At 41.2% G+C, this 27,889-nt stretch overlaps 2 protein-coding genes across 7 annotated transcripts in view; both read left to right on the top strand.

Moving 5' to 3' along the window:
- Positions 1-151: 151 nt before the first annotated feature.
- LOC139622042 (E3 ubiquitin-protein ligase RNF19B) lies at positions 152-21,880 on the top strand. Of its 2 annotated transcripts, none has more exons than XM_071479112.1 (10): positions 152-451; positions 7,942-8,534; positions 9,312-9,802; positions 13,237-13,442; positions 13,785-13,932; positions 16,288-16,450; positions 16,921-17,035; positions 19,369-19,500; positions 19,638-19,887; positions 20,095-21,880. In XM_071479112.1, exons 2-10 carry the CDS (start codon positions 8,382-8,384, stop codon positions 20,375-20,377), a joined length of 1,941 nt encoding a protein of 646 aa, XP_071335213.1. In that variant the 5' UTR covers positions 152-451; positions 7,942-8,381; the 3' UTR covers positions 20,378-21,880. The 2 variants fall into 2 exon arrangements, with proteins under 2 accessions (XP_071335213.1, XP_071335212.1); XM_071479111.1 differs by having other exon boundaries at positions 19,617-19,887; positions 20,095-21,877.
- A 1,104-nt stretch (positions 21,881-22,984) lies between these two features.
- LOC139622045 (low density lipoprotein receptor adapter protein 1) overlaps positions 22,985-27,889 on the top strand; it is a 74,763-nt gene continuing 69,858 nt past the window's right edge. For 2 of the 5 annotated variants that reach the window (XM_071479115.1, XM_071479119.1), the window contains exon 1: positions 22,992-23,346. In XM_071479115.1, coding sequence (XP_071335216.1) covers positions 23,262-23,346 — 85 coding nt within the window. In that variant the 5' untranslated portion in view covers positions 22,992-23,261. Of the gene's footprint in view, positions 23,347-27,889 lie in introns of all 5 variants that reach the window. The other 3 variants (XM_071479118.1, XM_071479116.1, XM_071479120.1) reach the window with 3 other exon arrangements.

The following is a 27,889-nucleotide window of genomic DNA, read 5'->3' as shown; positions in this document are numbered from 1 at the left end:
TCGACAAAGATTGTGTAGCCTGTATTTTGCAGTGAAAACAATGTGGCAGCCACTGTGTTTAAAAGGACTGGGCATTTATGAATAGGAGATCCTGGGATTCTGCGTCATCCCATTGGTTCTTGTCACCGCAGTGTGCCTCCCCTCACGCCGCCGCCGCCGCCGCGCAGCAAAGCCATCAGTCTGCTGCTGCGCCGGGGGAAGGCTCTCCTCTCCGCACCGCGGATCTCCTCTCCTCGGTTCTCTCCTGCGCCGGTCCGGACCGAACCATCAAACCGACCCTCTCCGCAGCGTTTTGTCGGTTATTTGCGTTTTCGGCGCATGAAGTGAGGAGGAGGAGGAGGAGGAGGAGGAGGAGGAGGAGACGGGGAGATTTCTGTCCTACTGTTTGGTCCTCAAGGGGAGGAGCCAGTTGTTGATTCTACGCTGCAAAGACAAGGCGCCGTGCAGAGAGGTAAGATACCGTTTACGTAATAGAAATTATTGTGCGATTTAACTGCTGCCCGTGCAGACTTTCAAATGCGCATTTAGACGCCTTTGCTGTTGTTATTCCTCCTGTCAACGAGGGATGGGTGCATGGAGGTGGAGGTGAATGCGAATACGTAGCCTGTTAAACATGCCACTCCCTGCAATAGCATACTGATGCCCTGAGCAGACCTGTCTTGAAACGATTGAAACGGATGAGTGAAAGTGTGTAAACACTTTCTCTAAATTAGTGTAGAGGTTATGTGTGGTCGACTTTGGTTTTTTTTTTTCGTCTTTACAACACCTTTAATTTACACTTGTATCCACAATATATAGCATATACACTATAGGCCTGGCTGCCTGCGGTTTATTGGAGAGTTTGGTGGCATAACACTTGTTTCATTTAAGATGTAGACTTTAAAAAAAAAAATATATATATATATGGATCAGTGAGTTACAGCCTAATAGACTCAGAAGACTTGTAGCATTGCAATGAAATTCCACACCAATATAGCCTGCAGTGATATACAGTAATATTATATCAAAACTAATCCCTTATATTGTCGTAATTCGATATTATAAAGTAAGCTACGGGCTGCCAGAGGTCACTAAGACTCGGCGTTGAGCACCACATGGTTCAGAAACAGAATATTGTGGTGAGGGATGCCGCGGAGGACACAGTGTGTGTGGGCAGGCTGAGGTCACTCTAATGCCTCTGAAACCCGCATTGCCGATGTGGGCTTGTGTCCAGTCAACAGATATTTATTTAAAAGGGTGTATCATCGGGTTTCCCTCCTCCGAGGTTGAACTCAACATCAGGATGAAAACTTACTGTCTTTTCTATCCTGTGATTGCGCAGCAAAAGCTTGTTAACAAGTGTCATCCTCCAAAACGCCTCCAAACTGAGATAATAGCTATGGTTGCGATTAAAGAAATAATCTAAACATATGGCTGGTCTCTCCTCTGTTTGGCATTTCAAAGACTAACTGCTTCTGGGCAGATGCTAGTTGGGTAATAATCCCATCTGTCATTGATATTTCATTTGTCATCAGGCGGAGTGCCGTTCCATAGGCTCTAACCTACATCCAGCCATTTGTGAAGTCAGAGAGGCTAAAACAGTTAAGACCCTGTGCAGCAGACATGCACGGGGTCACTTACTCGTTGTCCAGATTAAGAAATGTAATGAAAGTTTGATTTGATAACCTTAACGTCACAAAAGCTCTTTTGCGCCTCATTTATGTTTCCAATGTATAGAGGTGAGATTAAATCAGATTAATCTCATGTTCTGGTGACACAAACACGGCCATCTGTACAGGTCAAGCATCGCAGTAGGTCATCAGTCCCTCAAGGTTCATGTGTTTTTACCAGTTGTTTACTGCCTCTCTATCTACCTTAAGTATTACCTTCACCTGTAAATAAATGAAGGACAACACACACCTGGAAGCAAAAGCAGAACGAGATGCTTTATTATTTTCATTACCCGCGTATAATAAAGATGCCTAGATCAGTATCTTAAATGGGACCCAGTAAGTTCCGTAAAGTTGTGGGATTCACAAGATACAGACTAAAGAAATAATCATCAAAGTTGGGGTGCAGCAGAGCCCGAGATACCCTGACTTTTAATTGCTAGTGTGGGTCATGCTGCATAAACACTGGATCCTACATGTCCCATAATGCAACCATTACCATAGTTTCACTTGAAATTCCCGGCCTGATAAACCCCCATGTCTTTGTAACTCTGTTTCCTCGGTTTGTAGCAGTGTGCACCTTGCTAATGACAATGGAGTACATCTCTAAAATGTGCATGAGCGTGTGCTGCTTTTGTTGTCAAATTGAAATTTGTGTGATTAAGCATATGCTGAATCATCTCAGGAGGTAAGAAAACATAGCTCCAACCAAAGCCTTCGACATTGATGTCTGGCCAAGAGATTGGTTTTATTTATTCTGTTAGAAATACATTTTAAAAAAAACGAGGGTTTGCCGTTGTGAATAAAAACTGACACTGTGAAGTTTTTGTTTTTTCGTGCGCTGCTGTCGGTGATAACACGAGGAGGGACTGCCACAGTTGTTCTTTGCTTGAGCAGGTCACAAGGTCACGAACAGCCATCTTGTTAAAGTCATCCTGAGCGTGACAGTGAATGTCCACCTCCTGCTCTCATACTGTTGAGGCTGTCATGATTTATACTAACTTTCCTTATTACACTGTGAATGATTGGCTTCGTAATGATAGCCATTCTCTGACATATATGAATTGATATTGTGTCATAATTTCAGTGGGCAAGTTAAGAAGAATGAGCTGAGCTGAGCTGTTTTATAGTCTGCTGTAAATTATACCCCCTGCTGGAGAACTGCAGTTACTCTACAGAAGATTTCTCTTTCAGTCCCAAAGTAGGTTATTTTTTTCCTGAAAGTTTCATTCTCCTGTGGGACTCAATTCAACATGATTGATTTTTCCCCTCTGTAGTGCCGTGGCTACTGAAATTCCAGAGGGACTGCTTCCCAAACATGTAACGCATCACTTTGAAGTTTTGCGCAGGCATTACTGTACAAATATGACGCACGACTTGATGTATATTTACAGTTTGAGCGCAGTTATTCACAGTCATTAAATCTGAGATTTAGTTAGAATTTCCTCCTGAATGGAGGGTGATTTTATTTGTTCTCTTGCGCAGAAAGAAAGTTCTAGGACATATTTTGTGTTTGTCCTTTAATTCTCTCTAATCCCTCAAGACGCCTTAAGAATTTGAATTCCTGTTAAAGGCTGTTTTATCGGATTGTTTGTTCTCTGTGGCCGAGGCAGTGAGTGAAGTATGAAACATCAAAGGAGCGACAGAGTACTGTAGTGTAAAGAGGGGAGGTCAAATCTTTAAGTGTGTCTGTGGCCTCAGGAGCATTTTATACTGTACACACACACACACACACACACACACATCAACATTGTCATTCAAGAGAAAAGAAGACCGTTAAGCTGCTCTCTCTTTCCGAGCAGCATCTGCATCCATGCGTCCTGTTGTTAACTATGTTCCCCTGAGCTTTCTGACGGACATTAAAGAGAACGGGACCTTTTTCTCTTGCACCCCACTGTCTCATCATTGCATATATATTATAGAGAGGTCACACAGTTTGCTTAACTTCCTAATTTTATTAGATATAATATATAGTATGTAACCAGAGATCGACCATGTTTTTGGGCTTGCGTGTTTGAATGACTCTGGTAGCAGATTATCTCATTGTAGCGGCAATTTATTTTGTTTTTTGAAAATCAAGATTCATGCAGATTTCCTCACTATTTGGTAGCTACAATGGTCAACTAAACAAGAGACTCTTTCTCCACAAACAGGTCGTTCTGATGACTGACCTTTTGGTTGGTCAGTGAGGTTGAAGAGGTTAAAACAAACCCTCCCGCTGAATGTCCCATGAGCGTCTGTTATAAGTTTTTCCTGTGACTATATACAGTTACTTTCAGTCAGCCTGAGCAGTAATGTTCATTGTGTTTGTATTATAGCATTAGCATCTCATTATCCAGAAGCTTCTGCCATTTCCATGTCTGCATCCACATAATTCAGCTGTGTAATAATGTGGGTGCCTGTCTGTTCAGGTGTGTGCATGTGTGTGTGTGTGTGTGTGCGTGTGTGTGTGTGTCAGTGGTCTTTGTTTCTGGGGTTTTTGATGGGTGGATGATCTGATTCAAGATTATGATGATGATGATGATGATCTGTAACAATGTTAGGATGCTCTGCACAGATTGTGCGCAGGACAATTGGAGTGAAAGAAAATGATTTATGATGAATACTAGTTGTAACTCTAGCCAGGTAGTTAAAAATGCTCGGCCCCGTGTTGGCCTTACTTCAGTGCACTTAGTTCGCAGTCTCAAGCTGACCTGCCAGAACACTTTGGCTGATTCTAGGGGCCACAACTGGTCCAAAACTAGTGTGAGTACTGTAGTAGCTAAATGGAGCTGATTCTCAGCCCCAATCGACCCCAGTCTGAGCCCCTAAATCCTAGTCAAATCTGGCAGTTGAGTATGGACCAAAGCCAGCTCACATTTAGTCCTTTGGTGCCAGCAAAATTTTCTGACATTTAACAGAGAAATGCAGTGGTATAATGTTATGTAGAGTACAGTTTTGCCTTTAATTATTTGCTGTTTATATTTTTCTATAAAAGTGAATTCAGTGAAATATTTGAGTTAAAAATAATTGTGGTCCTAGTAAAACATCAAACTTTGAAGTTAAACCACTCAGGACAAAGTCTCTCTTTATTTAATTTTGTGTGTGTTTGGTTTCTGATGTTTCACATTACATGCTCATGATATAATGTTCTGTATGGTCTGATTTCACACGAACAGCTTTATCTCTGCTCTGCTGTGTACGAGAAGTGAGGATTGGGAAGAACAACCCTTTTAATTCTGAACTTTCTAATGAAAAACTTCATTCCCTCACAGTGGCAACTTATCGCTAAGTCGCTGGGCAGCGAATTGTGTTGTTGTAATTACTTTGCTATCTGTCTTTAATGTAGAGTGATAAGCCCTGGCTGGAGCCCACTGAGCTGTAAGAACACTCAATTCTGTGTGTCTGTCTATATGTGTGTGTCTGTGTGTGTTTATACACCTAGCAGGGTGCCTGTGTGTGTTTGAGCATGTATAGATACAATCTAGAGACAGTATGTTCATGGCACACTCTTGAGTGTGGTGTGTGCTTCGGTATGTGATGTTATTATATGCTAGAATTATTCCTATGAATAAACAGCAGCACAGTGAGGTGTTCATCATAGAGGTCAGCACTTTGGTTCCTGTGTTTGGGCTAAGAAAGTCAGTCTCCATGGAATATGGATGTTGGGGAAATTTAAGTGGATGCACAACTATAATGCACAAATATAACAGCGACAGCTACTAACTGTAGAAAAAGCAGAAAAGCTGAGAGACTTAAACCCTTTCAAATTTTTGCTGAGGTACTGTTTTTTTTTTTTTTTATTACAGATGACTTAATTCAACATAATGGTTTCCTTGCTGTGTGTTTAGTCTGCAAACAAAGTTTTCCAAGAGAGATTTGGACAACAGTCTTCACTTACTGCATGTTGACAAAAGTAGAGAGTTGCCAGTGGACCTTGGAACAAAAGCAACTGAACTGGATGAGTGCATCATCTAATCATTGGTTTAAGGCGCCAACTTCTCAAAGGGCAGGAATGTCTTTTCCTTGCTCTTCAATAACCATGTACAGCGATGTGCTGCTGCAAGAAGAGCCCGCTGTTCATGTCGAGTTGAACATATCCATAGGACTGGAATATAAATACAACTCTCAGTCTTTATGCAGGAAGGCAGGTCAGGCACTGCAGTGTTACATAAATCCAGGTTCTTTGTGCATCCCTGTTTAAAGAATGATAGTAGCGCCTGTGGCTACACCTTGCCTCTTGCTATTGCAGTTGATTTCATACAAAGAAGTGTGTTCTTTTTGAGATCATAGGTTGAACTTTTGCTGCAATTACACAATTAGAAAACTCTTTTAGATCTTAAAATAGACGATAATCTATAATCATATCATATTTCATGTCGTATTCCATGGTCTGATTTGACGTAGTGTTGATATGGAGACAGCTATTTTAATTGGTCTGGGGTTTATATGAATCACCTCATGCTCTCTTTGCTCTCTGGGCCTGATTACGAAAGCTCGCTGCTGCCTAATGGAGACAGAATGAGTTGTCTGTGCTGTCTATCACCGCCTCTCCTCTGCCTCACCCTCACCGCCTATCTCCCCTGATCCTTTCTGTCAAACCAGTCACAGCACTCTCATCCATTCGCTCTTTGTGTCTCATGGCTGTGACCTTATTGCTCATGTCCGAGGCTGTGTGAAGGGGAGGCCGGGGAGCAGAGATCCAAACCTCCAAAATTTATTTCATGTAAATGGCCCTCTGCGTGTTTTGAATAGAGATCTATCAGTGAATTGGTGTGGGTTATTTTATAAATTGCTTTTTTGCGACAGTATTGAAAGGTCAAATTTCAAAATGAGGTCCTGTCTGCTTTGGTTTTCGAGTAAATGTCACTTGGTGTCAGGCCTGCTCAGGTCCCAAGCCTCTGTTCATAAACAAAAGAGACTGAATATGCTATTTAATACACAATAAATATTTTATTTATGTGGAGCAGATTTGCAGTAATTAAATATGAATAGGCTGCTAACCATGAAGATGTAACAGATGAAACATCGTAGCGCAGATTGAACCATCTATGTATGTGTGAAAGTCCTGTTTGCTGTTTTTGTTCTGTGTAATGTGGCTCTGAATTTGCAGCCGGAGGGAAAAAGTTCATAGAAAACATTTATATTCATGTACATGGGGTTCACAGAGAGGTTTCTCTACATAAAAAAATGTTCAAAAGAGAATCAAAGTTCAAAGGAGAACATGACTCCAGATGTGAATTAAAGCAAGCTGAGGCTAATTATATGGTAAATTATGGATATCACATTGATATTTGGGTGGACAATATGGTTTAAAGCTTTAATTCCCAACCTTTTTTGCTTGTGACCCCTGACGATGAAGAAATGTCTGTTGTATATGTTATTGATACCAATTCAACCAAATAGTGATTTATTTTTCTTGCTACTGTGATATTTGAATCACCCACAAATTAACAAGAAAAGAACAAAGATGTGAGAAAAATAAGGAAAATAAAACTATTGTATTAACGCTGTGCAGCGTGAATAGATTTTCTCCTCTGTTGATCATCCTGTGGTTAATGGTTTTTTTAATTATCAGAAAAAAACAAATGCTGTTTTTTTCCAACATTTTTGGCTTGTTACCACTTAAAATGAAGCCATGTCTGCACATTACCTGTTAACTGGTTGTGAGCAGATCAACCAAAAAGTGAAAATTTTTCCTTTTTCTATTTGAATGATTTTTAGAGCCTTAAAGAGGAAAGTTTATCCAGTAATACATAAGATTCACTGTAAAACTCATTCACTTTTTTGTTTTCCTCTTCTGTTAATTATCTTCTGACCCCTCACATTTATTTGGTGAGGTTGAGAACCATTGGTTTGGATCAATATCACAATACTAAGTTAATAGCCAATTCCAAATACTGGGATCTCAATGTATATCACAATATAGAAAATATATGTATAATTACATACAAAATATGATACATTTTGTTCTACTGTGATGCATTGTATTTGACAAAACTTTAAATATGTAAAACAAAACCTTCACTCACTCATTATGTTATTTTTCCATTATATTTTGCTTGGAGTAATTTGCACAACATTTCGTGCAACTGTAACACAATATAATTAAATCTTTATGATGCAGTTCCTTTGAAAGTTGATTAATAGTTATACTGAATTACTGTCTCACCTCTGATGTATTTCTCAGCTCCACTTTCCGTGTAGGACTTTGTTTAACACAATATATCGTGACAAACAGCATGCCTCCAGAGAGCACTGCACATATATTTCTAGTTCACTGTCATGATTGTGTTGTTGTTTTTGTTTCCAGTGTAAGGGACCGCTATCAGGGAGGAGGAGGAGGAGGCTTGAAATGATGAAGGAGAATTCAGGAGCTCAGCCAGCTCAGGACTAGTTCAGACCGAGGGATCCGCAGTGGAGGTGGAGGAGAGAAAGAGGACTGAAAAGACAAAGTAAACCACATGACCAGACCTCGGAAAGGCTCCAAATTAGTGATGTTCCCCTCGGGCAGGGATTACCTCCTCCCTGTCGTCTCTCCCGCTCTTCCTCCTGCGTACAGCAGAGCAGCTGCCCATCTCCAAGGCTCTGAGCCGTGAGAGCTCAGTGTGCTCACCCACCCACACACACAAACTCACACACACACACACACACACACACACACACACACACACACACACACACGTAATAGCATCCTGCTCATGGTCATTGGCCTGCCCTCCTCGGCTGCTGCTCCTGCTCTAGAGTCAGACCATGAAGAGGCCCAAGCAGCAGACGGGGCCGCTGAGCTTCCTAAACTTCTTCAGCAGAAAACCCAAATCAGAGCCGAGGCCCGAGAGGCCTGTGGAAGCCTGGCCCAAAGAGGAGGTGGCCATCACCCTGACCCCCAGCGAGCATCCAGAGCAGGTGAGGATGTGTCTCCCAATAATGTTAATGTTGTTTGGTGAGCGTAAGCAAGTAATCCCACATCAAATACTTTTATTTCTATTCTTTTTTTTCTGTTTTACCTGTGTAAATATTTGATCTTGTTTTTCATATGTTTGAAGTTTGTTAGTTGTGCTGGTTTACATTATTCTGTCTTGCTGCACTTATTTAATAATCTTTCTGGTTTAAGGTAATGAATGTTACAGCTGCATTTTAAGTGTCAGTATTTATAAAAAATGTTCTCCTACTTTTGAACATATTGATATATGTGCTTATAATTAGTGCCTGTTACGCCATATCTATAGTCAGATTTTTATTTGCTGTTTTATACTTTTTAGAAGTGTAGTTTTGGTTCTTTAAAAGTGACTGAATCTGAATGTCTCTCAGCTGTAAATCATTAACTTTGGATGTATTACCTTCTGCTTGCTTCCTCCCTCTTCCATACTGTTATAGCCCAAATCCATTAGAGTGTTTATTTAATTAATTGGTAATATCTAGAAATTATGTTGCCAGGAAACCAAGTGACCAAAGAGAATAAGTAGCCTCCTACTCTACATACACACAACCTAAACTGATTTTCAGTAGAAAAGTGAGGATGCTCTATTTGTTTTGATTTATTTCTTAATGTTCAAAATAAAATAAAAAATTGGGAACAGCAGCAGAATATTCTCACAGGTCTGCTGTCTCTCACCCTCTGAATGAGGACATTTTTCATCGTGATTGGATTTGGTCAATCAGCAGCTCTGTCATTGTTCACAGGACCTCAGCCTCACAGCAGAAGAGGCTGGAGAATCAAGAGTTTCTGGAGCAGAAAGAGGAGAAGGAGGAGGTCCGCCGGCAGCGGCTGAGGTGGGCGAGGATGGTGCCGCCACAGCCGAATGCGTGGGCGGTGTCAGCAGTGGCTCCACCGGTGTCCTGTCCCTCTCCTCCTCCAGCCAGGAGCAGCTATTGGACGAACACCTGGAGGAGTGCCCACTGTGCCTGCTCAGTCAACCGCGTTGCCACTTCCCACGACTCACCTCCTGTTCCCACCGGGCATGCTCTGACTGCCTGCGCCAATACCTGCGCATTGAGATATCAGAGAGCCGGGTGGGCATCGCATGCCCGCAGTGCCCCGAGACACTGGCGCCACTGGATGTCCGTGCCATCCTGGATGACCGGGCACTGCTGGAGCGATTTGAGGAGTACCAGTTGAGGCGTTTTCTAGCTTCTGATCCAGATACACGCTGGTGCCCTGCACCTGACTGCAGGTGAGAATCAAACTTATACCGCCACCCTACATTTAGATTATAGCAGCAAATCAAGTTTTCCCAAGAACAAATTTGAACATACTGTGTTTACACAATTCATACTAAGAGCATAGTGAGAGGATAATTTAATAGGGAAGAAGATGAGGCATAGAAAATAAGAAATAATGGCTTCTAAACTTGTAGAAAAATGTATTTTTATGGACATCTTGAGTCAGGCAGGAGCTATTCACTGTACTGTAATTACCATACAAAACAATTAGCCCTAATCCAACGCTGCAATATGACAGCCCTTGTCAAACCCTGTCATCCCACCACAGGCTTTGTGTTATAAAACAGTGTGTGAACTGTGAACAGTTTTTCAATGTCAGAATGATTGATTGTACTTTAAAAAGCTGAAGTGACAGCAAGTGGAAGCTCAGTTTGAGTTTTATATGCATCCTGAGGCTGTTAAAATTTTGATGCAAGCAATATATTTATACAGATCCTGGAGCAGAACAGACTGGCTATGAATGATGAAGCAAACTTCTTTCCCTCTATGTACCTTTTCAAGAATCTATCTAAACCTACTGTGTCTAAATGTGGGAATACAGCTAGTAACACCAAATACATGTTACATTGGGAGTCAAAAAATGTTTCTCCTTTGATTGGTTTACTACAATAACACTTTAAAACTAATTATTTGTGATGTGCCTGGTATTTCTAGGACCATTTTACTGTGTTTCTTGCTCCCTGGGGATAATTGGCTGAGATGTGGATTACATCATGCCACGTAGACATGTTTAGCTACACTGTGTTTTCATTGCAGAATCGATCTAAGACATCATCATAAATCATACAGGGAGAAATCCACTGTGGAAGAGTCAGAGATATGGTTTTTTTTTAACACTTCAATAAGATAGACCACAATGCAATGCAACCAAGAGACATGTTCTGAGTTAACTCGCTTCTTTTCTGCTGTTGTTTACAACATGCGCAGACACAGATCCATTGTTGTATCACCTTAATGTTCATGGATGGGTAACAGGATAGGGCTGCTGATGGGAAATCATAATGTGTGTGTGTGTGTGTGTGTGTGTGTGTGTGTGTGTGTTTTCAGTGGGTATTTGTGGTCAAAAGCACGTATGCACCAGGGTTCAGGACTCAGTGGTAGACTGTCTGTCTCCTCAACTGTCAGTGCTCACAGCCCAGCCATGATGAACGAGTGGAGCAGAAATCAATACGCCAATCTGCCTGATGCTGCGGTGAATTAAATATAACACAGAGAAACAAGAGATTGGATTTCCAGAGTACCTTCAAAAAAACCCATTGAATTTTTAGTTTGACATATTTACAAAAAAAAGGTTACTGTAGTGGTATTTAAAATTTGAAATGACTAATAGTCCCCGCAGAGCAGAGCTTTTGAAGTGCTGACCCATTATGTAAAGTATTCATTCACAGTTATGGTTCGTGTATTCCCATGTTCCCGACATACAGACATTCCTCGAGGTCTTAGTGACAGAAGCTTAGCTGGAGATTATCTTGGCTTGGAAAAAGTGTGGCAAAATGTGTGTTTTTCACTCTGTGTGTCTCCATGCAGTTGTATCTATGTGAGCACATTTTTCATGTTTCTAATCCAATGCCTCAGCATGACAGCCCTTGTCGAAATGAGCCTGCTGATTATACTGATCTGAATGAAAATAGAAAACATTCATTTTGATTTAGACCCTTTACATTTTCTCATTTTGAGATACCTGGATTAAATACCCTTTCTGATTTTCTTGTAAACGAACAAAAGTATGTTTACATCAGTGTTTCCCCCCAAAAATCCTGGTGTGTGTCCTTGATGCCCAGCAAACATGTTGAAATAATTTTTCTTCATCATAGAACAGCTGATTTTTAAAGATATTTTCAGACTTGCTTTGTTTACATCTCTGTTTACATTGGCTAACATTCTTCCTCTTCCCTGCCTTTTGCTATGACACAGCTGCTGCTTTGACATTGTAAGGCTGTGGAAGTGGAAAGTTTATCTGTGCTCGACTTAAATCTGAATTTAAGGCGCATAATTTTGTTTTATGAGTACACAAGCTTCCTGTGCACATACATTAAGAGAGGACTTTCCAGTGAAGAAAGACATCATCTGTCCAGCTATTAAAATATTAAAACTTAAACCATTTGCATATAGATTATGGACTTTTCAATGAGGAAGAAACAGAAATACATTCAATTTTGAGAATTTTAAACTAGATAATTTAACTTTTTTTTATTTTTATAGAAAACTCATATCAAACAGACATATTATTATTCAAAGCAAGAGTGTTTTAGATTTTTAAAGCATGTCTGGAGGAGATCTTTAAGAATATATTTATATATAAGAATGTATTGTGCAAAAAGCTTTGCTAAAACTTTGATCTCTCAATAATCTATATTGTCAGCAAGAAATAACAGTGCAGTGCTGCCTGTCAGGTGAAATTTGATTTTAATGATGTCAGTAGCCTGTGGCATTGCCAGTGTTGTGCTGTCAGAACATCTTTAAACATCTTTGCATGATGCCAATTATTGCCGGTTTCTTTGATAAAGACATTCACTGATACCTGGAAATGTTTTTATGCATGAGCAAGTGTTTGACTTGAGACTCAGACACAGTTCAAATCTGGTTTGACACCGAAGTGGAATCCAGGCAGAAGTCTAATTATCCTCATATATATATGTGTATGCGGCCTTCATCCTGTCTGATCCATAGTCTTTTCACATAAACCTGAAAACCACATGAGGCTTGAGTTGCAAAAGGAAAAACCCTGGTGGAGCTTTTTAAATACTTCACAGCAGAGCAGTACTGCTTGGATCCTAGAGGGCCGTGACTCACTCACAGTTGCTTTAACTTGTATTTGATCATTAATCACACAATCTTATGAATATTAAAATTTATGTTGATATCCCCTCTAAGGAGTGAGATTAGGTCCACAGGCAGCAACCTCCTTGTTATCATCATAATGGCTGCTCAACATCTGAGGGTGCAATTATTTCTGGTTCAGGTGTTGAATGCCGGAAACCAGTCCCACAGATAGTTGTGTCTTTCTTTGAATTGTGAGTCACCGATTCACTGAGTCAATATATGTGCTGTTTTTGAGCAAAGACAACAATGAAGAATTCAGTGTGTGTCACCAGGCTGAACAGCGAAACAATGCAAGAAGAGCAACAGATTTCAGAATCATTATATATTTTTCATTTTTTTAATATTTATTTCAGTCAGCCAACCAAATCGATGATATTCAAACGAAACTGCAGCCACTGAGTCCCATCAGGAACATCGTAGGGCAACAGGGTGGAATAGCAGGTAGGGATGGAACCTGGACTGAAGTCTCCATGATGCCTACTAAAGTGTCCTTTAGCAAGAACCCCCTGGCCCCTTTCCCAGGGATCAGTTATTGTATGAATTTGTTTCTCTCTCTCCTCAGCTATGCAGTGATAGCTTACGGCTGTGCAGAGTGTCCCAAGCTGAGCTGTGGTCGCGAGGGATGTGACACAGAGTTCTGCTACCACTGTCGCCAGCTGTGGCACCCCAACCAGACGTGTGACCAGGCTCGTCGTCAGCGAGCCCGTCACACCTCAGGTGGCAACGATGCCTCCACGCTGTACGTCTTCAATGAAGAACCTGGAGGAGGTAGGACGGGCAGCTCCTGTTTATGTTTGTGGGAAGGGAAACAGCTGGCTTGGCTTTGTCCAACGGTAACAAAATCCACCTACCAGCACCTGTAAAGCTCATTAATTAACATGTTATATCTTGCTTGTTTAATCTGCACAGAAGCCAAAGTGTTAAAAACATCCCACTGGCATTTCTTGGCTCTAGATTTTGCCGGGCAACCAGTGGCGACTCCATGAACTTACTGTTTCTAGTAAAGAAGAGCATTTTCCCAAAAATGTTGAGCTATTCCTTTAAGTGAATAGATAAATATTGCAGAATGTGTGGTCAACCCATTGTTCTATGTTCATTGTCTTCCTGTAGATGCAGAGGAGATCAAAGCGTGCCCTCGCTGTGGTGCCTACATCATGAAGACCAATGATGGCAGCTGTAACCGTATGAACTGCACTGTGTGTGCCTGTCAGTTCTGCTGGCTGTGTATGCAGGAGATCACTGACGTGCACTACCTCAGGTGTCCTGTTCACAGTCAGCTCACGAACACATTAACATACACAGCCAAATGCCCACATCGAACTCAGAGGGTGTCATTGTATGAACCTTGAAAACAGGCGATTAAATGATCAGAACAAATTTTAAATCATTTAAGTTAATTGATCATTCATCTAATTATTAACACAGTATATATATATATATATATATATATATATATATGTGTGTGTGTTTTGGCCACCTTGGAAATTTGTCTCACTCTTTTAGATCAAATGATTAATCCAAAAATAACAATTAATGCCAATGTAAATAATCAATAATTGCCACCCTGTAAGGACCTATCTTGGGTTTTGAGACCTATACAGTAAAAGTACTGCACAAAAACAGACAGAGCAGCAGAATTTGATCCTAGTCCCACAACAGCATGAGGTGAAAAAATGCTTGATGGCACAAGTCCAGCTCTGGCATTTGTAAGATAAGTCAATTCATCCTAAAGGACTAAAACCTCATAACTAGATTCACTAAAAGTAGTATATCAGGGTTCAAACCACTATTGCATCTGTAGGTTTTTAAGCTATACCCAGTTGGAAATAAAAAACTGGTCAAGTCAGCAAGACACATACTGTATGTCATTGTTGAGAGGCTGCACTGCTTTAAACTGTTCATCTGAGCTTCCATTGACTTTTCCAGTCCTGGAAGGAAGTCACTGTTGACTTGTCATCAGTGCATCAGCTCTGTCTGCCTCCATATTTCCAATGCGGCAGAATATGTAACTCAAGCTACAAGACTAGCCAGAAGCTGATTAGGTAAATCTTTGCACTGGCCAAGGCCCATTTTAGAACTACGGCACATGAAAGGTGTAGAGATGCATGATTTTTTTTTTTCATGTATTGATTATTTTCATGTCTTAGGTTCTGTTGCCTGCATGAGCCGCATTGTCTTTGTACACTGTCTCTCCTCCTTCCCCCCAATGCCCTCCCCCTCCTCCTTTTCTCTTCCCTCACCCTGGTCTCTTTCACACTATAAATTACAGTGAACGTCCTATAGAAGGGCAAAGCTTTTACCATCTCACAGCAAATCTGCAAGTTCAGAGCACAACCATAATATTTCAGTGTAATTCCCCCTCTCAGGCTTTTATAATCCCAAAGTGACATCTGCTGCTGTGACACAAATGCGTGCTTTGAGAAATAGCATAGCCCTAAGGTGCTGTTTGTGTTCCTTATATTGTCATTGCTGTTCCTACAAGTTAGTTGCTGCTTGATTAGACCAAACAGCATTAGTCAGTGTTGGCAGTTAAAATTACACCATAACATCAAAGGCTGATACTAGATTAAAGTAGCACCTAAGGCGACATTTATTGTACCTAATGTCATGTCAGGTTACAGACTATTTACTCCTTGTAAACAGACTTAAATAAGGCTTTTTCATTTCTCTAAAAGCAACATGCAAGAAAAGAGTTTGTGAATTGTAGTTGCAAATGACTGTAATTCAGGGAGATAAAATGATACATGCAGATGAGATCATTCAGTTTGGGTAATCATGTAATGAAAACAATCAGACAACGCACTAATGTTGTCACGTTGTTGTCAGTACTCATTTATTTCACTACTTTCGTAATCATTCAAAAGTGTTTTTATGTTTATTTCGTGCTGTGAGAGAGGTCATGACCTACATGATGATAGTGATTTTGTGGTCATCGCTTTGGAAACGCTGGTTCTGAGTGTATCTGTGTATGTACACCATACTTAAGTATGTAGTTTGGATAAAACCAAAAATCTGTGCCAATGGGGTGATAACAAGACCGAGTGTTTAGAGCCATGACATTTAGGCACACCAGTGCTAAATGCTAATATCAGGATGCTAACATGCCCAAAATGATATTGCTAACAAGCTGATGTTTAGCACGTAATATTTGCTGGGTTCACTGTTTTACTTTAGCCTTTTAGCATGCCAACATTTGCTAATTAGCGCTAAACACAAAGTACAACTGAGGCTGATGGGATTTTTTTTTTTTTTTTTTTTTTTTTGCAGTTGTCATATACCACAGTACTTGGAAAATAAAATATTGATCTGGTAATGGTGCTAGATGAAAAGTTCCTTCAGGGACCTTGAACATCTGCAGAAATCCATCCAGTTGGTGTCCAGATATTTCACTCAAAACCAAACATTTCAACCTTATGGTGGTACCAGAGGAAAGGTCAGGGGATCATCAAAGTCAGCAGGAGTGGTCCTCTGGGAAGCACGTCGGTACAAAATGTCATAGCAAGTAGTAGGGGTGGACTGAACAACAAAGAGACTGACTGATACATTTTTTTTATTGAACTCTGTGCTTGATAATGCTTTGAACTCTTTGGTGATCTCCCCTCTTGTGTCTCAGTCCCTCAGGATGTACCTTCTGGGGGAAGAAGCCATGGTCGCAAACCCGCAAGGTACTATGGCAGGTGGGCATGTTGCTCGGAGCACCGGTGGTCATCTCCCTTATAGCGGGCATCGCCATTCCTGTTATCATAGTGGGCATACCAATCTACATGGGCCGAAAGGTACAAAACACTGTCTTGCAGGAAATCACTGGTTTGAATAAATTCACATTGTTCAGTACATCATGTTCATAGCAAACAAATGAACATGTTAAAAGGATTTCAGTTTTTCAATGTTTGCGAACCTCAGCGTAAATGATTCCAACATTCCCAAATCCTATTAATTTGCATGTAATCAACAGATGTAAAATCACTTTTGACCAATTCATCATGCACATCATGCAGGTCAGGTGGATTGTAAACACCTAACGGCAACTAAATGGCAACTAAACAGTGATTAGGTATGAAAGTGTTTGTGTTAGAACATTGTGTTTGCCAGGTTTCCTTTCCCGCTATGCATACTGGGATGCCTTTATTAGTGGACAGGAATAAGCGTCAGGGCTGGGTTAAGTGGTTACAGAGAATGACAACAACAACTAGGAACAAATTAAATCTCCAGTGTCTAATTTACATTTCATTTATTGCCCTTCCAGGTCCATGGTCGCTGCAAGAAAAACAGTATCTCAGGAAGCAAGCACTACTTGACTGTGGCAAGTGGGGTGATGATGTCAGTCTTTGTGTCGCCGGTCATAGCAGCTGTCACTGTGGGTAAGGAGCAAATGACCACATGGCCAGCTTCGGTCCTGCACAGCGAGAGGAGCAATTTACATTTTAAAGGAAATATTAATGAAATAGCAACAACATCTGATCTGTAGGATCAACAAGAGAGAGAAACTTCACAATTCTGAACTTAAAATGTAAAGGAATGGTTTGGCATTTTGTGAAATACACTTTTCCACCCTTTTCCACTTACTCCACTCTCGTGTCTGCATGTTAAACATGATGCAATCACCAGCAGCCAGCTAACTTAGCTTTTTGCAAAGAATAGCTGACCTACCAGCTCCTCTAAACCTCACTGATTAACACACAGATTTCCCAAAATGTCAGACTCGTTCTTTAATCAATCAGGAGTTACATACACTTGAACACACATCCAGGCTTCATTTGACACAAGCCTCAATTGTACAACCCCACAGTCATTGGTACAGCCACATGAATACTCACAAACTAGGTGTCTGTATGCAAACATGCAACTGGATTGAAAGGTAGCATTTTGATGACTCATTTCCCTCCCTGCTGTAGGTAACATTCATGGCTGTGACAGAAATCCTTAAGACAGTATCAGCGTCTCAGCTTCCCTCTGCAGTGTCACAACCATCACTGTACCGCACACTGATGGGCCCTCCCTTGGCACACACGCTCAAACAAACATTTAGCCGCACTGTACTCGTCACCCTCGCCTCCCACCCCTGCGTAGCCCTCCCCGCTGTCCCTACGCCCCTTCTGTTTCATTTTTCACTCAGGCCTCACTTTCTCTCCGCCGTATGTTTTCTTCATATCTCCTCTGTTTCTCATATTTCAGTCACAGCTCCCTGTCTTGTTGTTTCTCTCTTTTTGACTCGCACACAAACACAGACACACACACACACACACACAGACACACTCTCTGTTTGGTTGGCAGGCTCATCCTCTTGCCCTGGTTTCACCCTGTTGCTGAGTCAATAGCGTCCCAGTGTTCCCGCTGTGTTAATGATGTCCCTTTGTTTGGCTGGCACTCTGCTTTGTGTTCCCAAATTCCTATCTCAATCACAGGTTGCATAATCACACAACATGGGCAGGCTGCTGCTCATTGAGTTTGGGGGTTTGTTGAAAGTACATCTGTGAAGGTTGTGAAGGAGAGTGAGAAGAAAGCGAACTTGTAAGATGCAATTTGACTTTGCCAGTGTAGTGAATCACTGCAATATTCTCATTTTGCCTAAACAGAAAGACAGGTGATCCATCACTGTCAACACTTTATGCATTACTCAATTGTTATGTCATGATTAGATTATTGTATCCTGCCAATGCATTAACTGTAAAAATCTTTCTTGCTTGTGCATTTAAGGAAGCTTTGACAATCAAGTGTAGAGAATCAGCTGCTGAAAAGTCATGCATTCACAATATATGTTGTCAGAAATAAAACCAGCAGAACAAATAATACTCATTCGTTTTCAGGTGTCCACTGCAGGGATGTCTTTCCACCTCTCAACTTAAAGCAGCACACATAGAAATAGAGGTTGCAAAATATATAACACAGACTGAATCGAGGTTCAACAGAACTCAAGCGGATGAAATAAGATAACATGACCAGTAATATAGAAACATATACGCAGTGGATTAAAATGCTTTAAAACAAATACATAAAATGGATGAACAGAGCAAGATTAGCTTGACTACAATTCAATTACAATGGATTTAAAGGCTTACAAGGAAATGGGTCCCTGGCTCAGTACACACCTCAGGAACATAAAGAAGATATAATTTCCGGGAGCCTACGCAGTAGTTCCCATTTTTATTTGGAACTGCATAAATATGGAGGTTAAGATGCCAAGGAAAGCTTTGTAAACCTACAGTGTACCAGAAACTTCAGTCCAGTCCACTGTGAAGCAGGAGGGACTCCCCTTGTGTTTGTTTTGGGTTATTGTGATAATATGATGATGAACATGTACATCTCTTTAAAGGTGCACTCTGCAAATTTAACATTATGTGACGCATAAAAGCCACTAACATAAAAATGCATTTAGTAGTCATGATAAGTGCTATTCTGAGAACATTAATGAAATGATATTGCATGGATTGGACTTAAACACTAGAAAGTTTTTGTTACTAACTTGGGGTGCAGATATTGAAAGACAAGACAATTTATCAGGGAAGGAAGGTTTAGTTGTGGGAATGATAGGTTCCAGTGTTTTATGAGCCTGATCCATACTAATAATAACCATTTACATATATATATATATATATATATATATATATATATATATATATATATATATATATAAAAAATGCTTTATGTATTAGTTTCCAAACTTACTTACTTCTCATACTCTGTGTTCCTGCAGGTGTGGGTGTACCACTAATGCTGACTTATGTCTATGGGGTCGTCCCGATGTCGCTCTGTAGGAACGGATGGTGTCGACCGCAGAGTGAGTCCCCTGAAACACACAAAATCCAACTGGAGGACTTAGCCAGCTGTGAGTACAGTTTAGGTTAGGGATCTCATATACTCAAATAATTTACACTAGTGCTGAGTTGTGATTTTCGCTGCAAAGCACGGCCTGATCTGATGAAGTTTCAACTTCTCTTATAGATCTTCTATTCTCTCATGTAGTCAGTGACCACTGGACAGGTCAGAACAACCCAACACTCGGTGACACCAGTGTCCAGGAAGTTAGAGTCAGTGTACAGGAGGTGGGAGTCCTCCCGAGTACGAGCACCACGCCCCCAGAGCTAGATAGCTATGTGGGATTGGATGAAACCGCAAAACGCCATGAATATACCCAGCAGGACAGCCCATCAGACTGTGAGGTGGTTATTGTGCCTGATAGCAAGCTCGAGGACGCACAAGCGCTGCCTCTGAGGTAAATGTTGCCTCTGGATTTCCTCTGTTTATAACGTCTCTTTTAGGAAGGATTTTACTTCTTCTCTTTGCAAACAAGCTTTAATTTCTTTCTGATGTAACACCTGTATTTAGGCAGATAGTCCTGCTGTTGCAGAGACTACTAGTTATTACTGAGTACCTTGCAGCTTTATATTGATACCTCTATGTATGTCTATTGTCACCACAGGGAAGGAACGAATATTGAGGTCCGTGTGGAAATTGAGACTCATCCCAGAGGCGCCCGCCAGTCCAGCCTAAGTAGCATCCTGTCTAGCCGAAGCTTGTCAGTAGAGTCCCTGGGACACTCGCAGTCCCAGTCCCAGGACTACATGTGTGCCTCAGAAGTGGAAGGAAGACGAGAGGGGGGAGGAGGGAAAGGAGAAGAGCAGGAGGGAAGAGAGAAACCAGGAGGGGAAGCAGCAGCAGGAGGAGACGAAGGGACACCAGTCTTTGAAATAGATGGTGTATGAGGTCCTCCATTGCAGGCTTTGTACTTGGTTGAAGATTTATTTAGTCAGGTTTTATGGAAATAAACAATATCCATGAGCTGACATGTCACTGGATTGAACTGCAAATCGTTGGCCAAGGCCACCTCCTGCTTCCAAGACGGGCCCTCCCACCAGATGCCTTCTAGCTCCAGCCTCTAAGGAAGACGCGGGTTTAGACAGAGCAAATGAAAAAGATGAGAGTGTGTGAGTGTGTGTGAGACAAACAGCATGAGACTATGACATAAAAACTCAAGGGGGATAAACTGTAATGCAGACAGGATAGCACCCGATCAGTGAATCTAAAACAGAAGTGACTGAGAGCATGTTAGCAGACTGGTTCAGTCTGTTTTTTTTTCTCTGTGGTCCTTTCTGAATAGAGATCCCCTTATTCCCCCCCTATTATAAATCTATTTCATGCAGCCCTCTCTTTGTCTGGCTGTACTCTTATACTTCTTTTAGTGACATCACCTCCCTCCTCCCTCTCCTTTACGAATAAAGAAACCCTCGCAAGCATGATTTGTTTTCAGGGCAGATTAAAAATCGAACTGTCTTGTCAATGAGTAAATATCAAACACTTCCCAAGCCATGCTGACAGTAAAATATATTTAGGGTGCAGTTTTCACACCTGAATTGGGCAACGTTAAACAGACAACGCATGCTGCACTGTTCGATTAGCTTTTTTTTCCTGAAAGGAGTCCAGCTGAAAATCACATCTGGAAACCGTTCCAAGCCTGTAGCTGTTGTTCTCGACTGGAGTCAAAGATGCTCTGTGACATTGTGGCACTGATTGTTTGAATCGAGCGGAGGGCTTATAAATACCATGAATTATAACTATTAATCACAGATCCACAGTCTTCCATGGATGCAGAGAAGGGGCAATGTCACTTTCGCATTGTTTTAGTGCAGCCTTTTCCCTTGAAGAGGCTTTTTCATTCTAAACTGAAGAGGGAGACATTGCTTTAGTTTGTAAAATTGCTCAGTCTAATGCAGATACTTACTTGCATTAATGTCAACAACATGGCAGCAACACCGCACCCTGAAGAGTCTCAATTTTAAAAATAGCTGCATGATAATACTGTATCCAGGATTACATATATACGCACACACAAGCAAGACTTCCATGTTCACATACAGTCACACACAAACACACACACACACACACACACACACATCCATGTGCGCCCACACGCACAGCAGTCAGTGTATTTGCAGTAGTGTGCACTGCTGAGAACATTAAGTATAAACTGAAGACCCTCTCAAATGATCACAGAGCACCAAAATGACAACAGCAGCATGCCACCTCAGGCTAAACTGTAATAACCCCTTCTAGATGATTTATGAGAAATATATGACTATACATGCACTGCTTCGCTTCCTGAGTGTGAAATACTTGTGAGAGATGAACTCAGACATGACATGATGACCTGTGCTGGGTTGTGGAGAGAAATTAAATAAAGATTTCACCATGACGGACAAAAACACAATGCATGTTTTGTATGTGTCAGAAATTAATTAAAAAAAAAAAAAAAAAGTTCAAATGGAGACTTTCCAAAAATGGCACGTGGACAATTCTTTGGGGGCATTTTGTATTTATTGTACAGCTTTACAGTCGAGTACAGACAAAAAACATGGAGAGAACACACTAAAAGTCCTCAGTCAAAACTGAACAAGGGATCCAGTGGGTTGTTACACAACTTTGAACAACAAGACCAACAACTTTTTTGGCCTGTAACCTCCCAAATTGAAGCAAGGTCTTGTTGCGATGCCAGCTGAAAGACTTTTTTTGGTCTTGAAGACGTAAAATAATCCATGAGAAACGAGCAAAGAGGAAAGTCTGAAAAGACAGATATAACCTTGTGTGTGTGTTTTTTTTTTTTTTTTCTGGTTTCCTCTCCTTTTGGCTCCTCAGATTCATCTCACACCCACTTGCAGGCTTAGAACCACTGCCTTAGACCACCAGACCACCACTCCATCCATAATTGATTCTGTCTCACTTGCCTTTATTTTTAAAAGTATTTTTTGTTTATTTTGTTAAAGAAACTTACTGCAAATAAATGATATGCCTAAACATTACAATGCTTATGTGCAATACCTGAAGATGGGTCACAACATGGCTGCAATAGCCAGGTCTAATCGATAGAGGGCGCCAACACACAAAACATTTTAAATTAAGCTTCGTGTTTGCTACTTGATCATTTGTATCAGAAATTATTTTTAGAGCCAAACCCGGAAATATCAGGAGATGATGGGAGAAAATTGCCCTGTCAATTTTTAGATTTCTAATTTTGGAACAATATCACAAATTAAAGAACAACTAGGTGTTGTTTCTGAGGCAGGCCTGAAAGATATCACAGGGATAATAAAAGCAGAACCTGGCAGCAGCGGATCCACTACAGCTCAATAAACCAGAGAAAACCCTGGGAGACAAAAAAAAAGTGCAGTTGTAAGCTCATTAGCCATCAACTCATTAGTGGTTGTCAGTCGTCTACACCGCAATAATAAGTCTGCAGTGATTTCCTCATTAAGGCTGCATCTTCAAACTGGAGCACTTTGGAGGAAAGCAAGGTTAGAAGGACACGCCCTTAACTTTGGGAGACGGTGCAGAGGGTGCGAGTGCTCGGCCTCAGCTGCTCGCATCACCAGCGGAGCAGAGCAAAGGAGGGAGATCGAGGGTGGTAACTTCTCTCAGCGGGCTCTCTCTCTCTCCCTCTCTCCCTCTCTCTCTCTCTCTCTTCGCCCTTTTTTTTTTTTTGCCTCCTGCTTTGGCGCATCCGTCGTCGAGCTCAGCCTGCTTGTGTTTCCCCTCCCTGTGGTCCGGGGAGAAACTGGGGGGAATCCACCTGCCGGAGAGCAGACACACCTCGGGATGGATGCCCTGAAATCCGCCGGCAGAGCCATCATCAAGAGTCCCGGAGTTCCGCGGCACACATGGGGAACTTCAAAGCACGAAAGTGAGTGAGACTGTGTGTGTGTGTGTGTGTGTGTGTGTGTGTGTGTGTGTGTTCAAATGTTTGGATTTGGTACAATGTCGTAAAGATTTTGGCGATGAAGCAGAGGTGCTATGATCTACCAGAGAGGGAGAGGAGGACGGTGCTAGTGGTCTGTGGTGATTTATTGCTGGGGAGCTTTTGTTTGTCTTGTGGCCAGTAGCTGATGTGCTGGGTGTACTGAAGTGTACTGAGCTGCTTTATTATGCTGTTAGGTCTCACTTGTCATGTACTTTTCTGCCTCCCGAGTGACAGGCTAGCCTACAGAATAAATTAAAATTAGAACTGAGACTGAAAGTTAGTCGAGTAATCGAGTCGTCGATCCAGAAATAAATAGCGTTTTGATATTGAGTCAATCATCAAGCAAAATGCTAAATATAAGTTATGCCGGTTAGGATTTACTCTTTTTATGGTCCATATAGACTGCTGGTGGCACAAATCAAAACATTTGCAGACATCACCCCGGGATCTTAGAACTTGTGATGGCCATTTTTCTCTTTTTGATATTTCATAGAATAAACGATTGATTGATTCATGAATAAAATTATGTACAGATTAATAAAATTTATGAAAATAGCCATTTGTTGAAGCCCTGAGATTAAATGCTGACTGAAATTCCACTATATAAATATACCTAAGTAGTATAGTTTATACCCAGTACTGAATGCCTAATGGGATGAAACGGGGAACTATAGTGATTTTCTTTAGGTTTCTCCATACCGCACAGTCCTGAGGTAGTTCACACACTATACTTTGCTACTTGAAAAAAATCATTAACAATACAATACATAGTCTTATTAAAGTAAACTTCAGGATAGATAGATAGATAGATAGATAGGTAGGTAGATAGATAGGTAGGTAGGTAGGTAGATAGATAAGACACCCAGATAACATTCAGTGATATGCAGTACTGGAACATATTTGCTATTATTTTTTCCAGATTATACAGAAAATACTATGCTAAAAGTGTAGGATTGCTCCCGGATGACTACAGTGTGAAGTACAAGAGGTTGAGGGTGCTGAGTGAAGGGTCAGAGCAACAAACCTCGTCACACCATCAGTGTCAGGCAGAGAGCGAGGGGCTGCTCTGCAGCCTGCAGCTCTGCTGTCGCACTGATGTGTGAAGTGTTGTCTTGAACGCTCCCTCCCTGCAGCTACATCGCCTGTAAGCCTCTCACTGCCATAAATGCTAGCATGCTGCTGAATCCTGAATCCTGAATTCCTGCTTAGTGAATAATCAGCCGCCCATGCCAGCTTTCATTAAACATGACTAATTTATTTCACAGCCAGGAAGATGTACTTAGTTTATTCACGCTCTCGAGGAAATGTTCCACATAAATTATTGAACATTGAGTATTGAGCATAAGTCTGTGGGATTCAAAAGTTTTCTCACTGGATTAGGGCTTTAATGAGTCTTTCTGATGGTTTTGGATGCATTTAATTTCTCAATTTGAGCACAAAATGTCAACATTATGTGACAGCTTGTTCTGAATGGCACTGATGGATGTTGATGGATGCTGTGCCAAAACTTCTGATCTTGGTTTTTGTGCAAACACTGATGGATAAAGGTTGTTATTATTTCCCACAACACTGCCAACATCACCATTTCTCCATCATTTCCATGGTGACTTTGTGATGTCAAAAGCTGACAAGCAAACCATCAACATGTTATCTGGAAAGCCATTGTCTGTGGCACATTGTGAGCAGGAGCCTCTGCATTGTGCTTTTTCTTCTCGTATTGTCGTTGGTGTCAGGAAATGGGGGGGTGGGGGGCGGAATGATAGTGTCAGAGCTGAATCCAGTTTTATTTCAGCGGCTGATGACAGAAGCAGTTTGTGTCTGTGAGCCACCAGAGGAATCAGGCTGGAAAAACGTGAACACAGCAGTCACAAACAGCACAGACAGACAGAGTGACCGCTCATGTCCAGAAGCTACTTAGCAGGCAATTTGGAGAGAGGACGGCATCCTTATGCCAACATGTGGCGATGCGTCAAAGATGGCTGTTGGAATGCAAATAAGGCCACATTGCATCTGCTTGGCACATTCACACAAATTAGGTGTGATTAAAGTTAGAAAAAGAGTGGGGAATTAATTGTGTCCTGTCTATTGACTGGAGGAAATTGCATTCAAAATGTGGATGCAAAGCTGCCTTGGTTAACGACAATATACAGTTAATTTGTTGACAAATTGTGTATACTAACTGTGCTTTGTCAAGTTGTTTAATAGTGAGATTATCTAGAGGCTTAGTCATGTGATGGAAAATCAATATCCCAATAAATTTAAACTACCATCATGGCATTAGAGTTTCAGTTCAAAGGCCATCTGTTAAGTATACCAGACTGTCAGTATTAAAGCATTATCAGGAGTGATTTGTTTTAAATGAGACTGGAGTGTGAGGATGAGTGTGAGACAGAAGCACTGGAGGACGACTGGGGTTTTGCATTTTTAGGAGGCAGTGCTACTCAAAAGCACACAGGGATAGCTTTTAATTCAGCATGCTAGCATAATCAATGAGGTTGCTTGACCTATGTGCTACCGCCACTGTAAGGTTAAACTTTCCCCTTGACCAAGACTTCGGCTAATGACCCTTTCAGACATGCACCTCATTACATTAATGGTAATTTTACATGTTGGTTTAATGTGTGAATGTGAACCTGAGCCACTTTTATGCAAAAGTCATGGAGCAATCTTACAAGGTTGGACCAAGTAATGCTTCTGTAATGAACTGAATTGAATTGAATGCTGTTAGATTAATAAATAGGCTGCACCAGTTCATGGTAAAAATGCATAGTGATTAGATGTTTTGTTTGCCCTATTAAGAGCAATGTAATTAATCCATTGCTGAATTATCACATTTTATGTACAATGAAAATATAAGTGGGTTCATAAGCGGGGAATGAGCCAATTTCAAGTTGTTTAGGTGGTTCTTCTCATTTCAGATCAGTCTAAAAATGTTTATATGTGGAGCAGGAAAAGCAGGCGATTCAGTAATAATCAGACCAGCACACACTCCCTAAATTTTTGATTTTCATTCTTGGAAACAGCGTGGGTGTAGTTAGGGATATCCAGGAAAATGCTCGGCATACACCACGAGTGCCAATAGATATTAAACAAGCCCCATCTTAAAGTATTGTCATTCTATGATTGGGTACAGTGGGACATTGTGAAAAAGTGAGTTTCTAATATTTATCAGGAATCCACTGTGAAAAGAGGGGCTGGGTGTCCCTCACACTCACAATAGGCATAATTTAAGGCTTCAATGGCAAAATAAACTTTGAATGGCACTGCTGAAGCAGCCTGTGAGAGATTACCTTCCTGCAGTGTCACTGCTCTCTCTGATGCACCAGATGGCATACGCCGTGGCTCTTTTCACGAGGCTTGTGTCAGTTCTGAATGAAGCTGTAGCAAATAAGTTGTTTTTTTGTTTTTTTTTTAAACAAGATATTTAAAATTCTTGCCAAATACTACTAAAACTTGAAACTATCAAACGGAACCATCTTTTTGTTCTGAAATACTTAGTGTCGCCATGGCTGTGGCATTCCTGATCCCTGTGTTTTTAAAACTATATTATAGTGACAGTGTCTGACTAATCTATTACTGCTTATTTAGTGCAGCCAGATCACTTCTGTATTTGTACATCCTCAGGATGGGATACAGAGCCGGCATGACAAAGAAGTAAAAATCCAGTATGATTGGTTACTCTATAAACTTATGCCAGCCATGTAAAGAGCATTAAAAAAAAAACAAAAAAACGGGTTACTCGCATAAAATGAGCTATTTCTGGATATCTACTGTAGCCAGTCTTCAGTTCTTTAGCCAGCAGAAAACTGACATCCACAGCATTTCCCCATCACCGCTCGTGGCTGTCCGTTGTCATCTGTTGAGGTCAAAGCCACTGGCAGGACGGAAGAGGACACAGCATGAGCCTGGAGTACAAGCCATCTCTTTGCATCACGTCACATAGAGTACGGACCTTTCTGTACCTCAGAAGTCACACACACTTGCCCTTGGCACCAAGGACGTCTATGCTGTACAGTCTGCATCAATTTAAAATGCTGTAGCTTTGGGACAGACTGAGTTTTATCCAGTGAGACTGTGTCCTTGGGTGTAGGATTTTTTTTTTGGTTATTGTTTCTGTGATGAATATGTCATATCTAGCTTCTGCTGCACAGCTGTGTGATCAATATCAAAGAAAAGAACTGAAAATAATGAGCTTCATTTAGTCCTTGAATACACATGTTAGTTGTGCTTGTGTTAGATTCTCAAGCTTAGTGGCTTTGAGGAAAAGAATTTACTGTTTGTATTGCTGTGATTTTGCAGCCCAGAGAAGAGCTTGATGTGAAATTAGTGGACTCAGCAGTCATTAGTTCGACTGGTTGGGAACTCTGGCAGTGAATACAGCCCGCGGTTCTATTAAAGCTGACAGGGGCTTGACTGAATGACATGCAGAAGGCAGTGGTGTCAGTTAGCACTGCCCCTCGAGGAGCAATTATCTCTCAGTGGCTCA

The sequence above is a fragment of the Trachinotus anak genome, unplaced genomic scaffold (genome assembly GCF_046630095.1).
Source record: "Trachinotus anak isolate AG129_WGS33_773 ecotype Australia unplaced genomic scaffold, CSIRO_AGI_Tana_v1 ptg000005l, whole genome shotgun sequence".
Classification (NCBI taxonomy): domain Eukaryota; kingdom Metazoa; phylum Chordata; class Actinopteri; order Carangiformes; family Carangidae; genus Trachinotus; species Trachinotus anak.
This window is presented reverse-complemented; position numbering and strand designations above follow the sequence as displayed.

Bases quoted from the DNA above. Each gene is read 5' to 3' on its own strand.
- LOC139622042 (XM_071479111.1), top strand. From the start codon at position 8,382: ATGAAGAGGCCCAAGCAGCAGACGGGGCCGCTGAGCTTCCTAAACTTC. The intron at 9,803-13,236 runs GTGAGAATCAAA...CTCTCTCCTCAG, and splicing joins TGCCCTGCACCTGACTGCAG to CTATGCAGTGATAGCTTACG. The intron at 19,888-20,094 runs GTAAATGTTGCC...TTGTCACCACAG, and splicing joins GCACAAGCGCTGCCTCTGAG to GGAAGGAACGAATATTGAGG.